This window comes from Plectropomus leopardus, unplaced genomic scaffold, assembly GCF_008729295.1.
Source record: "Plectropomus leopardus isolate mb unplaced genomic scaffold, YSFRI_Pleo_2.0 unplaced_scaffold2405, whole genome shotgun sequence".
Classification (NCBI taxonomy): Eukaryota; Metazoa; Chordata; class Actinopteri; order Perciformes; family Serranidae; genus Plectropomus; species Plectropomus leopardus.
In genome coordinates this window covers 1-16,201 of record NW_024626102.1, presented here as the reverse complement: position 1 = coordinate 16,201, position 16,201 = coordinate 1, and the positions used below count along the sequence as shown (strand labels likewise).

Genomic DNA, 16,201 nt, shown 5'->3' with positions numbered 1-16,201 from the left:
GTTGCCTTATATATGGATATATGCATACACACACACACACACACACACACACACACACACACACAAATATATATAATTTTAAGGTATATTTCTAAGGTATTGTTGCTCATCGCCTTCTTTACATGTCTTTGGAAGAAATCAAGCCAATCTGCTCAGGTTTCAATGGGTTAAAATACGATGCACAGGATCATCATAAAGTCAGCACACACTTTTTGTCCTCGCTCTGATCCGTGTATCTGTGGCGCCCTCTAGCGGATAAACTGAGCAGCACATCCTCCTCCTCCTCTGTGCTCAGGTGAGCTGGTAAATGTTTCACCTGCGTGTGATGACGTCACAGCCCCTTCAGGAAAAAGAAACGGAGGAGTCCGCGGTCACCTCAAGCTGATGATTGTCTCAAATTTGGATGGCGAAACGAATTTTGAAGTAGTGAATTAGTCGAGTTGAACTTTAGTCCTACTTTGTGTGCTTTGCTGTATCTGCTGTGGAATCAAACACGATGTCTGCCTCGGCTATATTTGTGCTGGACCTGAAGGGGAAGGTAAGATTAAAGCTGGAGCTGATTGCACACGATGATATCTGCCTATTTTCAGCGACACGAGTTATATAATCCCACATTTATTCCTTTTACTGGCTGTTTAGTTGAAGTTTTGAACTGTTGCTTTAACTGTTAAACATTGATAGCGTCGTTAAAAATTAATAAAGAGGTTGCCACGCACTCATTCATTGGCCTTTTCTGCTTTACTTCCGGTTAATGTCTGTCAGTTGAACTACAGGCTGCAGCAGTTGTATCAATATCTTTTTGTTGTCACAGTGCAGGGACAAACATGTTTTTTCTCTCCAGAGAGGCGGTGTAACCTGACAAACAAATTACTGTTACTGAGGCATAGAAGTACACATGGTTTTAAGTGTGTGTGTGTGTGTGTGTGTGTGTGTGTGTGTGTGTGTGTTGACAGAGTGTATGTGTTGTGTTAACTCACATTTGACACTTCATTTAATGTAGGCTATAACATTATAAGTTTTTAGATCCTCAGCAGGAGTCAGATTTTACCTGTTTATCATCGGTCCTGTCTTAACCCTTGTGCTGTTTCTTTATATTCTAATTGTTCTAAGGGTGAAAAAAAGAATGACCCACCTTCACTAAACTCCTAAAACAAAACAGCTGCATTTTAAAACCCAAATCTATTTTGCATGAAGATACAAACTGTCATTCATGACAAACATTGTAAATATCTGTTTTCCCTCTTCATAGTTCCAAAAGGCTGCATTTTATCACTGGAATCCACTCTTTTTTTTATTACAACACACCTCTCATAATTGCTTTCTTTACTAAAGTAGAGGTTTATTATTATTATTGTTATTATTATTATTGTTGTTGTTGTTATTGCTATTATTGCTAAAGGTACTGCATAAGTGATAAGTGTAAACAGATTCTTTTAGCAAGCTATATCCATTGAGTAGCCTAAGAATAGAAGAAATGTGCAAAATGTAGTTTTGAATAGGGGTTTAGAATAGGGATATCAATAACAATCTATAGCACCCTAGTATATTATACTGTACAATGAGGACAGTATGCAAGTGTGTGTGCATGGATTTTGCAGATGTATTTTTGTGTGAGTGTGTGTGTGTGTGTGTGTGTGTGTGTGTGTGTGTGTGTGTGTGTTTTGTGGTATGAAAATGATTTTATAACTGCCGGGTCAAAAATGACCCATAAGATAAGATTTTTATCCTGTCGGCGTGCAGCTTTCATGGAAATATGAACAAAGGCAATGTTTCACTTTTTCTCATGTTGGAGTCATTTTCGGAAAAGTCATAGAATTTCAAGGTGAAAAAAAGTAAAGATCTTTTAGCTGGTATTCTATTATACTTTAATGTAGTACTTTGCGTCAAATTATTTCCATGTTGAATTGATGCACAGGTAAAGACTAAAGCTTGAAATGTACAAGTTGCTTCTTCTCTGTCACTCATGACCTTGTTTAGTTCAACACACAGTTGTCTGATAACTATGGTGATGCTATTCCTCCCGCTCAGGTGTTGATTTGTCGAAACTACAAAGGCGATGTGGACATGGCGGAAATCGACCACTTTCTACCTTTACTCATGCAACATGAAGAGGAAGGGCTCCTCTGCCCTGTGATGTCACACGGCAACGTCCACTTCATGTGGATCAAACACAGCAACCTGTACCGTATCCTTGCCTTTGTTAGTCTGTTGCTGGCATCCATTAGCTTTTAGAGTCATGAAGAATAAATAATAAAGAAATGCAGTCAGCTTGATCTGACAGGCCAGCATTTATTTCAAAACATCAGAGAATGTTGTGAACTGAACAGTAGCGGTGATCTTAACTTTAAAAAGTAATGTATATATATTACTCCTTGACCTGATGACTGCACAGTGGTGGCCACTACAAACAAGAACTCTAACGCCTCCCTCGTGTACTCATTTCTATACAAACTAGTTGAGGTCAGTTGAACATACAGTGGTGACTCAAAATTTAAAATGTTTGTGTACTTATTTGTTGCACAGTTTGCAAGAATAAACCGCAGCTGAGGCTGATGTATGTTATATTATTCAGGTGTTCACAGAGTACTTCAAAGAGCTGGAGGAGGAGAGCATTCAGGATAATTTTGTGGTCGTCTACGAGCTGCTGGATGAGCTGATGGACTTTGGATTCCCTCAAACGACTGACAGCAAGATCCTACAGGAGTGAGACTCTTGCCAGATATATACCCAAAAACATATATGTAAATATGTAAATATATAATATAAATTCATAAAGAGTGTGGCATTGAATAACAGCATCCTCTAACTCATAAAATGCAGATACATCACTCAGGAAGGTGCCAAGCTCGAGGTGGCAAAGTCCAAGGTGCCGACCACCGTCACCAACGCCGTCTCCTGGAGGTCAGAGGGTATCAAATACAAGAAGAACGAGGTCTTCATTGATGTCATTGAGTCCATCAACGTGCTGGTAAGACGGGACACAATAATTCTTCCTATTTGTATGTAAATTTATGTGTGCTAATATTACTCTAAAATTTTAAATTCATTCGCTATTTTTCTTGGCTTACTATTTATTGACTCAAATCAGATTAGAATGATTTCTTCAACTAAACAAAGCATTCAGATTTATTCACCGCTGTGTGTTGTTTGTTAAGGTGAATGCTAATGGCAGTGTAATGAGCAGCGACATCGTGGGCAGCATCAAGCTGAAAACCATGCTCTCTGGGATGCCTGAACTGCGGCTGGGCCTCAATGATCGAGTGCTTTTTGCTCTCACTGGACGTACGTTTACTACAGCTATGACAGCCATCTTTTACTTCAGATATCAAGCTGTATTTGTAGCTCATGCATCTGTTATGTTTGATTCAATACCACTGTTTGCTTTGTTTGCGTTCAGGTGACAAAGGAAAGACAGTGGTGATGGAGGATGTGAAGTTCCACCAGTGTGTGCGTCTGTCGCGCTTTGAGAGTGATCGAACAATCTCCTTCATTCCTCCAGACGGGGAGTCTGAGCTCATGTCCTACCGCATCAATACCCATGTTAGTCTAATTTGTCACTCACAACATGTGCCACATTTATGGCTTGCACATTGCATTTGTTACAAGCTCAATGGGAAATTTCACCAACTTTTATGTAAATGTCCCATCAGTGTTGATGGTAAATGTAGTCAGTTGAAGCAATACATTCCTCAACGTGTGTTATATTGACAGAGACAGCTGAGTTTGCAGTAGGAAAATCTGTTCTTCCTGCACCCAGAGCATTTATTTGATGTTGTAATGACGTAGTTGGAGTCAAGAAAGAACTACAGGTTGGAGTTTGCGTGTGGGCAGTCAGGGGATGTGCTCTAGATGCTGCTTAAAAACAAAAATTTCCATGTTCTCTTTGTTTGTATTGCAAACTAGCTACAGTACCTTTTCCAAAATGAAAATGGTATCCTGAAATATGAGTGCAGAGGATGTTATGGATGAAGAGAATTCATTTTACAGTGTTGTTACAGTGTGGAGTAGAGGGATGCAGAAATGCAGTGGAGAGGCAAGGGCTGCAGTTGCATTAGCCATGTAAGAAAATATGTTACATTAGTAATGCATCCTGGCACATGTAGACACTGCTGCCAATCAATCATCAATAATTGTTCACTATTTAAAAGCAATTACAATACAATATGATTGAATATGTCTAGAAATAATGAGTCTGGGGTGCAGTTTATAGTGTTATGCATATGAGCACATGAATTACATGAACATACATACTGAATAAGATACATATGTAGCTCAATATAGCATATTAATGTTATTTTAATTTCAAAATGTTTGCATGATGAAAACCTATTCTTTATCTCTTCCAGGTGAAGCCTCTGATATGGATTGAATCAGTCATAGAGAAGTTCTCTCACAGTAGAGTGGAAATCATGGTTAAGGTACTGACAAACTGTATTTTTTAACTACACTAGCAACAACATTACATGGCTTTCTCTAAATGTTTTGTGTCACTGGAGATGTATGTTTTGGAAACCATCCAGAAAACTCTTAAAAGCACAAGAATAGGCACAAAAATGATCTCTGTGGTGTGTAATAGAAATACTAGTTGTCTCACTGTCTACACAAGGATACCATAAACTAGCTTACAGTAACTTTTGTGTTGCATTTTTAGGCAAAGGGACAATTTAAAAAACAGTCTGTGGCAAATAATGTGGAAGTGAGGGTCCCTGTCCCCAGCGATGCTGACTCACCCAAGTTTAAAACCAGCACAGGCAACGCCAAATATGTGCCTGAGAAGAACCTGGTGGTGTGGACCATCAAGTCTTTCCCTGTAAGACATTCACAACTCAGTTTGTTACATAAAAATACACTTAAAAAAAAAAAATATATATATATATATAATATATATATATATGTGTGTGTGTGTGTGTGTGTGTGTGTGTGTGTGTGTGTGTGAAAATATGTTTTATGTTTATTCCATTGTTGTTGACATTCTGATGAAAGATTTAATGTTTTATATTCAACTCTCTCTATGTCCTTCTGCTTGTCTGTCCATCTCTCCGTGTGTCTGTCTAATTAATTTGCCTGTGTGTGCATTTATCCAGGGAGGCAAAGAGTTTCTAATGAGAGCTCATTTTGGTCTGCCCAGCGTGGAGAATGACGAGCTTGAGGGCAAACCTCCTATCACTGTCAAATTTGAAATCCCATATTTCACAGTCTCAGGAATACAGGTTTGTGTCTATACTGAGGCTCCCCTTTTACATCAAACAGCCCAAGAATATAGCCTGTGGTAGTAGCTGTGAGTTAAGTCCATCTGAGGGCATTTATTCTGGATCTGAAGCCTTGTTTATAACAATATGGACAATTCTAAAGCGCTAACCATAATGTGAGGCATAGGGCGTCAGCAGTTTACAGCACGTGGATTGTCAAGTCAGGTCCTGTATGAGTTGATGATCTGTGCGCAGACATGCAAACTAGATTTAATTTTAATTGCCAATGCACAACAATGTTTCTTGCTTCAACATGTCTTAGTGTCTCTGTCTCACTCATTCTCTTTTTCTTCAGGTGCGATATATGAAGATTATTGAGAAAAGTGGTTACCAGGCTTTACCGTGGGTCCGGTACATTACACAGAGTGGAGGTACATTCATATTTTTTTCTTTAGACTTCATTATTATATCTTTATAGTATTTTGAGTTCACTATTTAAGTTAGTGGTCAGATAGGCTACACATGGATGTAGAAATTGCTGATATTTAAGGGTATGTTCTTGACTTATTAAAGGAGGGGAATGTCTGGATTGTAATTTTTTTAATTTAATTTTATTTTTTTTATTTCGACCCTTCCTGAAGCTAGAAATATTTTTTCTTAAGCATCCCTGTGTGACTGGCAAAAAACGCTCCACCCTCCCTCTACTGGAAATTAGTCGTTAGATTTTTTAAAATTTATCCTTCTATGCTTAAAAGTTAAATATAAATATCTTTAACTTTTTTTTTAAACTGAGATTTGGGGGGGGGGGGGGGGGGGTTCTGAACCAAGCATTCATCCTACATGTGCTCAAGATTAGTCAGGTGTTTGAAAATCCGAAGATAATTTCTGTTTTTACAGTTTCCGGCTATGATAAATGGTGTAATTTAGAAAAAGTACAGCCATTTAAATGTGTGTGCGCCTCCCTTAAGCAAATAAACAAGCAAACAAACAAACTGAAGTAACAGTGACATGCCTCCCCCTTTTTGCACTCCCGATCCCACCCCAATGAATAATGAACAGTCCCTAACTTTTATAACCTTGCCTTACATTTGCTCTCTTTATATTTAGACTATCAGCTGAGGACCAATGTGTAAAACCTGAGGGATTATGGCATATTCCTCCTCTCCAGGACCTCCAGATGGACAGCAATGATCACTTAAACTGGACTGAAACAATGTCTTTAAATTTCACCTGCTCTATTTAATGTCAACAATCCTGTTTTATGAAATCTGTGTGAAACATGATTTTAATGTCTCTATTGTAAGGCCACTGCAAAGTATTTAAATGCCTAATGATTCCTTTAAAACAATTTGTTATTAATAACCTTTGTATATTTGATGTGCTTCTTTGTTTTTCTCATGAGTTTACAATACCATATAAGGGCGGCTTTTGCCCTCATATTGTAGTCATGCATTGTGCAATCACAGTCACTAAATTCCGCCTAAAATTAAAAACTTGCACCCGCCTTTTTTTCCACATTTGCCTCGAGAGAAATACAACCAAAGGTCAGAAATGTGAATGAACTGCCTTTGAAGACATCAACGTATACGAATCGCCCGCTTTCTTCGCTGCGTGCTCCGATTGGTTGACTGTTGCTGTTGCCACAGTGATGGTGTAGTAACAGAGTTGTAACCCCGCCTCTTTTACCATATATGGAAGTGCAACACCCTCTGGGCGAGCTGTGATTGGTCAACGTGTGATCTCTCCAATGTTTGTAAATTGTACTCTGAAGACACCGCTGTGTAGATCTCAGCGCGCAAATGTATTTTCTAATGTTGATAAACTTTCCCTCTTTGAATTGTATTTAAAAAATACCGGACTTTGGAAACGGCAGGATAGCAAACCACTGCGACGTTGTGGATCTTACGGAACCGAACGAGGTATGTATTAAAGGCTGCATAGTCTGTTCTCTTATTCGTGTTGGCGGTTAGCCTGGATGCTAATTGTTTGTGAGATAGAGTAGACGTGACCCGTCTCTTCCTGGCACGCCAAAGGTGTTCACAGAGCTTTTCTGTTTAAACGCGCAACTTGTTAAAACGACTCGAGTTAATATTACGCTAACACAGTCAGATAATATGGCGTCAACGGGGAGCTAAAGCTTACGTTAGCCGGATGCTGTAGTAGCTAGCTAGCAAAGTTAACCTCCCTGAATCCTGACTTTACCTCTTTACTGTCCATTGAGCCTTTATTACCATCACGAGCAGCCCGCGGATTAGTCTCTGTGTAACTGTTGTTTAACATGTCCCTCTGACCAGGCAGAAAGACAGACTATAATGGTCCTTAGTCAGATGGATGCCGGTAAAGCTTTGACGGCGGCAGCAGCCAAGGGAATACGAGCGAGGTGCAGAGGATCCTGGAGGAATGCAGAGTGCATCCGGATACTCTCAATGAATTCGGCAGGACTGCGCTGCAGGTGAGGACCAAAACCACAGAAATGTTGATACAAGTCACGTATTCACGAAGGTATTAACCGCACAAATATATGAACTACAAATAAGTTAGTCCAGGTCGTTGAATGGTCGGAGACCGTCTTTCCTCTTGACATAACAATACACATGGCTGCCTTGAGGTTATCTCCGTCACTTTCCAGTTTTGAATATGTTGTTGCACCGTGTAATAAGTAAAAGTGTGAGTTTATTAAAGAAGATATATTATTCAATAAGTATTACCCAAATATGAGTACGTGGTATTGCTTGGAAATCCCCTTACGAAAATGACTATATCGTCAGTGTTACTATAAGAGATGGACATAATATTCAAATCCTTAAAAGCACCAATACCACAGTGTAAAAATGCTCTAGTAAAAGTACTGTTTTGAAAATGTTACTTAAAACTAAGAAAGTGTAACCAGTAACGCTTACTTAAAGTATTACAAGTAAAAGTTTAATGTACTTGTACTGTCTCCATCATCTGCTATTTGAATTTTATCTGCTCATATTGTTAAATTCTGTTTCATATTCTTGTACATGTTTAACTATATTGTGTGCTTTTTATCTAAATGTTGTTTGTCTTGGCCATAGTACATATTGTATCATTATATTGTGTTTTTTATTCTTTAAAATTATTTTAGGGTGCTATTTAATTTAAGTGAGGGACTACTGATGAAAACTAGCTCCCCAGCTAACTCGGGTGCATTTACATTTGTTTAAATGTGAATTAATGCACACGGTCCCTTCTAAAATAAATTACGAAAGTAACTAATCCAAAAAAATATTGCAAAATAACCACATTAAAAAACCCAACTCAAATGTATTCAAAATAAATCAGAAAATGACTTAACTATTTATCAAAAATAGCTGTTAATTAATTATGTCACTTGCCTAATTGATCAATAGACTAATTGTTTCAGCTGTGCTTGTATCAACTGTTGGGCTAGTTTTATTTACAACAAAACATATTTTGACTTTTCTTATGCTTTTTATGCAAAAATCCTAATGCATGAAGCATCTACTAACTAAAGCTTGCAGGTAACTGTAGTAAATCATATACAGTATTTCTCTCTGCAATGTAGTGGAGTGGAAGTATAAAGTTGCATGAAAACAACAGACACAAGTTAAGTCCAAGTACCTGAGAAATTGTGTAAAGACGTGAAGTAAATGTACTTAGTTGCATTCCACCCCTGATTACTGTAGTGTACAGTAAGAGATGTCTAGTGTCCTTCAGTAAGCTGGCAGTGTTATATAGTATTTTTCACTAGCTCTGTTATCATTACTTAATCTGTTGTACTTTCCAAAAAACTCCAATGATTAGTTTTTTTTAGTAATACTGTAGTTTCTGTAGTATTATTTTCATTTTTGATACTAATGCTATAATGTTTTTGTATGAAATGTAAGTTAAACTCCAGCAAAATGTGGAATATTAGATGACTTGTTAGAAACAAATACAAAAGGAGAATACACACTCAGTTGCTAAATTTATCAGTACACATAAAACGTATTGCAGTCTAATATCACAGTTATAAATTGTTCAAACTTTTTCCAAAAATATCATAGTATATTACAGAACTATTATTATTATTATCACTTACAATGAACTTTAAAAGGATGAAAACGAAAGTTTTTTTCTTTTTCATTAAAAAAAAACATTTTATTACTATTTAAAAATAAAAAGTATTTGTAAAAAGTGTCCCTAAAAATAAAATAACCAAAATAAAGGTGAGATACACTGTCCAGCTGCATTTCTAATCAGTAGCATAGATAAGCAAATGTACATAATATAACTGTCAATTTTATATTACAGTATACCTTAAACCTAACTGAGAGGTGTTTCTGTTATTCTAGCTACACTATTTATATTAACAAGTCCAGACTAAATCATAAGGTTGCTATTAAATACGCTATATCTTTTGAAAAGTTTACGCTGAAGAAATAGATTTTAAACAATCATAAATTTCAAGGTGACATCTTCAAATGGCTTGTTTTGTCCAACCAACAGTCTAAAAAAGATAATTTAATAAACAGTAAAGAGATGTGATTTTAAAAAGATGAATGTTCTCATTAAAGTAATTTATATTCACCTTAATACAACCACTGTAACTGTATTCAGCTACCTCCTCACCAGAACTCACTTTCAGGGTGAAAATTAAACATTTAATGGGTCTTAGTGGTGCATGACTGAACTATATTTGAGAGACTCTGGGATCAAAATTTGCTGTATACACACACAGGCATTAAATTCATATCTTGTCCAGGTGATGATGATGGGGAACACCAAAGTCGCCAGTTTACTGTTGGAAAAAGGAGCGGACCCCAACATCCAGGACAAACATGGGATAGCACCTGTCCACGACGCAGCTCGAACTGGATTCCTGGACACTCTGCAGGTTCTCGTGGAGTACGGAGCATCTGTAAACATCCCGGACCAGCGCGGCGCCCTGCCTATCCACATTGCCATACGGGAAGGACACCGGGATGTCGTGGAGTTCTTGGCGCCACGGTCTGACCTGAAGCACGCCAACATCAGCGGTCAGACAGCGATAGACGTGGCCCGAGCTTCATGTGTGCCTGATATGATTGACTTGCTTTTCGCTCACATTCATAGTTAGTCAGGAGTCTGGGTGCTGGGTGCCTTCAAGGTCACCCGAACATATGTCTTTGTTTGCTTCAAACCTGGTGACTTGAATTCATTGCTGTGTAAAAGATTATTATTTTTTTGTTAATATCGGCTCAACATTAATATGTGACACAGGACATATTGTCCTGGCAGCTTGTTTTTATTGGATGGGTGGCTACATACAGTAGACACCTCTTTTGCACAGTGCAATTTAGGCACCTTATATATATCTGTTTTCCCTATTGATTGGGACTGCACATTTGTCAATAGTTTCCCCTGTGTTTTTGTAATTATTTCATCATTTCCATTGTGTAACAGTTGATATGTGTTTTTTAAGAAAAAAAAAACAAAAACAACTTTTACAAAACTTGACATGGTGCACCCGGATTGCTTTTCATAGTTTTGTTTCTCCTAATTAGATGAACTTAGAATTGACTCTTATTTATTGTTGGAATAGTACTGAATATTCCTGTGACTTTGTAAATAGCAACATTTATTGTGATTGGTTGAAATGTTATTTATACAAATACTTTTAAATCAAAAAGTGAAATTATTCACTTTACTATTTGAAGGAAACACAAAATAAAGTGTTTTGAAGTCTTGAAGTCATAGTTGTCATTTTTAACCATTTAGCTGCCAGTGTCCTCATTAACTGAGAAATTAATGACACCAAGGTCTCCTTTTTTTGTAATCCAGGGGCTTTGATGACCCAAGTTTACATACAGGGTTATTGCGGATTATTAAATTGTCTTAAAAGGCACTGAACTACTAAGGCCTTAATTGGTATTAAAATGTCTTACATAAATCTTTCAAAAATCTTAAAAATACCAAGACATGCTTTACCATGATGTTTTATGAGTTTTTTTTTATGTCATACTATAATATATAGTATGCTTTTTTTAGTACATTTTCTGACACACTATGCGATTACTTTTTCATAATTTTTTGGTCATTTTTTTAGTTTTTATGTCATACAATAGTTGATTTTTTTTTTTTTGTTTTTCTATTGACATAGGATTACCTTTTATGTAATTTTATGGCAATCTGTATTTTTCTTATACTTCATTGTGTCATTACTATGCAAATCACAGGTAAATTTACAGTTATTTATGTATTCCAACAAAAACCTTCTCTTTTTAACTTTTCTATCCTTCACCCATAAAACACAATGCTTCAGTTACACATAATACACAACATAACATTATATAAAGTGCAAATACTAAGGTACCCAATATAATACTGTATGTTCCTAAGCATTTTATCTCCTTACGCATTTTTTTAATATAAATACATGCATATCAATGCAAGCATGCATCTACTCACGTAAGTGTGCACATGTACACGCACACATAACTTCATATGTATGCACATACCCACATACACATATCCATCTTTACATTTGAGTACCTACACTGACATAGAGGTGGGTATATGGACAAAGTTACCTCAGTTAAATGCTCCAAATGTCGGTTTCAAATAATTTTTGATTAATTGCCCAGCACTATATGCAAGGAAAAAAATAATAAAGGATGATGGAAAAACTTTTAAAAAGGAAAATTAGTATTAATATTAATATTTCATCCCTGATGTAATATTCTTTATAATATTTGCATCATTTATTGTCAATGGCTTTAAGTTTTTGAAGAAGAGCCAGCTAAAAAAAACCCCAGCTAAAACCAGCTTGTCTTTGATGGTCTTAGATGGTCCTGACCCAGTTCTTGCTGGTTTTTGATGGTTTGACATGCTGGTATAACAAGCCTATCAAGCTGTACACATTTATCTTTATGCATAACACACCACAGAAGATAAAACTGATTTATGCCCTTTGCTTGTCATACTTCCCCCTCATGACACTGTTATGTCTGCATACTCTCCATACTACCATCATAAATTATGCAAAAAACACACCATCAAATCTAAGAAAGCTGGTTAACCATCTTGACCAAACTGTTTTTGTAATTTTACAGCTGGGTGGCTTGATTGTAGATGTTTAGTAAGTAAGAGTCCAGGTGAAAGATTAGACTTTCTGGCGGAGAATATCCTGGACCCGGTGGAGGAGGTAAAGTCGCTGAGACTACTGAATGAAGAGAAAGAAAGGCGGATCGCCTACAGAGAGCAGAGTGGAGGACTTGAAGCAGTATACCAGGAAAAACGACGCGATCGTTACCGGCTCCTGATCAAATCCCGGTCATAGGCTAAACGCTCGGGCGGTGGTCGCGGACGATGGGGGTGGAACCCGGAGAAATGGATGCTCACTCAACGGAGCAACAGGTGGCTGGCTTCCGGCACTCCAAAGGGATTAAAGTAAAACTGCGACAACATTGAGGCATGTCACCCTCTGCCCCGAAAAAATGCCAACGATAAATCAGCCATCATAGCAACAGAAAACACAAAACCGCTCTGTTAAAACAAGTGAGGACACTTAAAGGAACTAACGTCTAAATACAAACAAACAAACGAAACGCCGACATTGCCGGAAAAGCAGGCCACATGAAGAAACAGAAAACAATTCAAAACACATGGACTACAAACTGTAAACTGTTCATCAAGCTAAACGACACATCAGAGGAAGTTAACTATCGGTCATCAGAAACATGGACGAGCTGGATAAATAACCAATAAGCAACATAAACTGGACTATAAGGTATCATGACAGCACACAACCATGACACACACTGACAGAACTCACTCATCTACATCTGGAGACAGTGATCGCCTAAATCAGTGGTTTATTGATCATGATAATCTGCAACTTTAAACATTTGAATACTCTGACCACAATTTACAGACTATGGAAAATGTAAAGTAAAGTAAGTTGGTAGTCATTAGCAGGTGGAGTAGGCAGTGTAAAAAAGGAATGTTTTTGCCTTTAAAGTGGTCAGAGTCTGGGCTTGTGGGACCTCATCTTATTCCAGGTTTGTGCTGCATGGTAACAAAACGCTGAAAAGGAAATGATAGATATTGTTATCTATATTATATTGTTATATGTTATAAATATAAAGACAAAACGTGGACTAACATTAGTGGAATAGACATGACAGTAGTCATGAGGATTTCTGATGGCATTTCAAAACCACTAGCATACATCTGCAGCTTTTCATTCCAAACAGGTCAATTTCCAAACATGATAAAAATAGCAAAGTCATACCACTATACAAAACTGGAAACAGACACCACTTCACAAATTACAGACCTGTTTCTTTATTTCCACAGTTCTTCAAAATTCTAGAAAAAGTTTTTAATGACAGACTGGACAGATTATTAGTAGGATTTGAGAGGGAAGCTAAATTTAAAAATTCTGGCTGTACATGTGACACTGAAAAGGTTTTCAATATCAATTCTTCTACAAAAGGGCTTGAATGGAGAGCTGATGCAATGTTCCAACATGAACCGGTTCAAAACGTAACGTGTATGTGCATGTGTGAGTGTATTTATGTATATACGTATTTATGTGTGTATATGGATGTACATAAATATTTTTTATAAAAGACATATGAACTCAAATTAGTTATAGTGTATATGATAAATTTTTATAAATTAAATTATACTTTGTAGGTCAAATATGGTTAAAATTACATATATTTGTAAGTTCATGTATGTATATATGCGTATATGTGTGTATGTGTGTGCATACATATATGCATGTCTTACAAAATAACATTACAAAAAGTTATACAAAAGCATGTTGTCCAAAATCGCGTTAAAAAGTCATACTATAGCATGTCGTCCAAACTGGCATAAAAAAGTCATACTATAGCATGTCATCCAAAATAGCATTAAAAATGTCATAGTATAGCATGTGGTAAGGCCGCTCGATTATGTCAAAAGTGATAATCACGATTATTTTCATTGAAATTGAAATTATGATTATTTACCATGATTACTTTAGGCCTTTAGAACATCACTTACTGAACATTAACTCTTGTGTTTATTTTTAATGCTGGATGTCCTTTAACTTTAAATACAAGTGAGTGGAAAAAACAATTAAAGCTTTGTGGTTCAGCCACGACTATGTAAAACATCTTGCACATTACTGTGGTTTGTTCACATTCACATAATAATAAAACACAGTCCAACTAATAGAATTTAACAATTGAAAGGGTATCAGTAATTGTTTCACTAACTCAGGTGAGACTCACCAGAAAGACATTTCTCCATATCTGTGTAGAAGCAGCTGGGAGTATAATTACAATGAGAAAAACTGGTCCACCTTAACAGTCCACCTTAAGGGAGCCTGGTCAGTTTCCAGTGGTGAAGGGATGAGGTGTTATATTTTTACATTTTTCAATAAACCGCATATGGCATTCTTGGTGATTTTTTCAACGTGCTATATTATGGTGTTTTTGGCAGTTTTTGGCCATATTTTCAGCTCTCTATGCTATCACATGTCTCGACATGGTATTGAATGTTGTTTTCAGCTGTTTTTGGGACATTTTTTTCACCATTCTGCATGTGGCATTCTTGGTGATTTTGTCAACATGTTATATAATTGAGTTTATGCAATTTTTTGGCCACTTTTGCAGTATTCTATGCAATGACTTGTCTCAAAATGCTATTTCATGTGGTTTTCAGCTGTTTTTTGGACATGTCATATTTTGACATTTTTCACCATATGGCATTCTTGGTGACTTTTTACAACATGCTATATTAATGGTGTTTTTGCCAGTTTTTGGCCATTGTTGCAGCACTTCATGCTATCACTTGTCTCCGCATGGTATTGAATGTTGTTTTCAGCTGTTTTTAGGACATGTCATATTTTGACATTTTTCACCATACCCTGTATGGCATTTTTGGTCATTTTTTGAACATGCTACATTTTGGTGTTTTTACCAGAATTTGGCCATTTTTTTTTACAACATTATAAGCTATGATGTGTCTTGGCATTCTAATTAATGTGGTTTTCAGCTGTTCTTGGGGACATGTTATATTTTAACATTTTGTTTGTTTGTTGGTCCTTTTTTCAACATGCTATATTATTGAGTGTTTGCAAGTTTTTGGCCATTTCTGCAGCATTCTATGGAATGACTCGCCTCAAAATGATATTTCATGTGGTTTTCAGCTGTTTTTTCGACATGTCATATTTCGACATTTTTCACCATACTGCGTATGGCATTCTGGTCATCTTTTCAACTTGCAATATTATGGTCTTTTCTGCCATTTTTGCCCTGTTTTACAACATTGTATGCTATGATGTGTGATGGCGTGCTGTTTAATGGGGTTTTCAGCTGTGTTTGGGACATGTCATATTTTGACATTTTTCACCATACCGTGTATGGCATTCTTGTAGATTTTTTCAACACGCTACATTATGGTGTTTTTGCCAGTTTTTGGCCATTTTTGCAGCACTCCATGCTATGAAGTGTCTCAATATGCTATTTTATTTAGTTTTCAGCTGTTTTTTTGGCAGGTCATATTTTGACATTTTTCACCATATCGCATTTGGCATTTTTGGTCATTTTTTCAACATGCTTTATTATGGTGTTTTGGCCGTTTTTCCCCTATTTTGCAACATTCTGTGCTATGATGTGTCATTTTTTCAACATGCTGTATTATTGAGTTTTTGTAAGTTTTTTATTCATTCTGTGCTATGACGTGTCTCAAAATGCTGTTTTATGTTCTTTTCAGCTATTTTTGGAACAACAAATTTTGACCTTTTTTCACAATTTTTCGTCATTTTTTCAATGTGCTTTATTATGGTGTTTTCAGATGTTTTTGCCCTCTTTTGCAAAATTCTATGGCATGATGGGTCATGGCATGCTATTTCATGTGGTTTTCAGGTGTTTTTTGGACATGTTATATTTTAACATCTTTCACCATGCTGCATATGGCATTTTTTTGTTATTTTTTTCACGCTATATTTTTGAGTTTTTGCCAGTTTTTTTGGCCGTTTTTGCAGCATTCTATTCTATGACGTGTCTCTA

At 36.6% G+C, this 16,201-nt stretch overlaps 2 protein-coding genes across 2 annotated transcripts; both read left to right on the top strand.

Annotated features, from left to right (window-relative positions):
- Nucleotides 1-350: 350 nt before the first annotated feature.
- Nucleotides 351-6,693, top strand: ap1m2 (adaptor related protein complex 1 subunit mu 2). Its single transcript, XM_042516435.1, has 12 exons — nucleotides 351-538; nucleotides 2,029-2,185; nucleotides 2,393-2,460; nucleotides 2,573-2,703; nucleotides 2,821-2,968; nucleotides 3,156-3,282; nucleotides 3,398-3,540; nucleotides 4,347-4,418; nucleotides 4,652-4,810; nucleotides 5,085-5,210; nucleotides 5,545-5,620; nucleotides 6,297-6,693. Exons 1-12 carry the CDS (start codon nucleotides 497-499, stop codon nucleotides 6,320-6,322), a joined length of 1,275 nt encoding a protein of 424 aa, XP_042372369.1. The 5' UTR covers nucleotides 351-496; the 3' UTR covers nucleotides 6,323-6,693.
- Nucleotides 6,694-6,781: 88 nt separating this feature from the next.
- cdkn2d (cyclin-dependent kinase inhibitor 2D (p19, inhibits CDK4)) lies at nucleotides 6,782-10,798 on the top strand. The gene is given in 4 exon segments (XM_042516437.1): nucleotides 6,782-7,108; nucleotides 7,484-7,550; nucleotides 7,553-7,641; nucleotides 9,919-10,798. Coding segments are annotated over 3 exon segments (492 nt in total). The 5' UTR covers nucleotides 6,782-7,108; nucleotides 7,484-7,501; the 3' UTR covers nucleotides 10,273-10,798.
- Nucleotides 10,799-16,201: the final 5,403 nt, after the last annotated feature.

Excerpts from the sequence above, each read along its gene's own strand:
- ap1m2 (XM_042516435.1), top strand. The coding sequence starts at position 497 with ATGTCTGCCTCGGCTATATTTGTGCTGGACCTGAAGGGGAAG. Across the intron at positions 2,461-2,572 it reads TTCTATACAAACTAGTTGAG|GTGTTCACAGAGTACTTCAA; the intron begins GTCAGTTGAACA and ends TATATTATTCAG. Across the intron at positions 2,969-3,155 it reads TTGAGTCCATCAACGTGCTG|GTGAATGCTAATGGCAGTGT; the intron begins GTAAGACGGGAC and ends TTGTTTGTTAAG.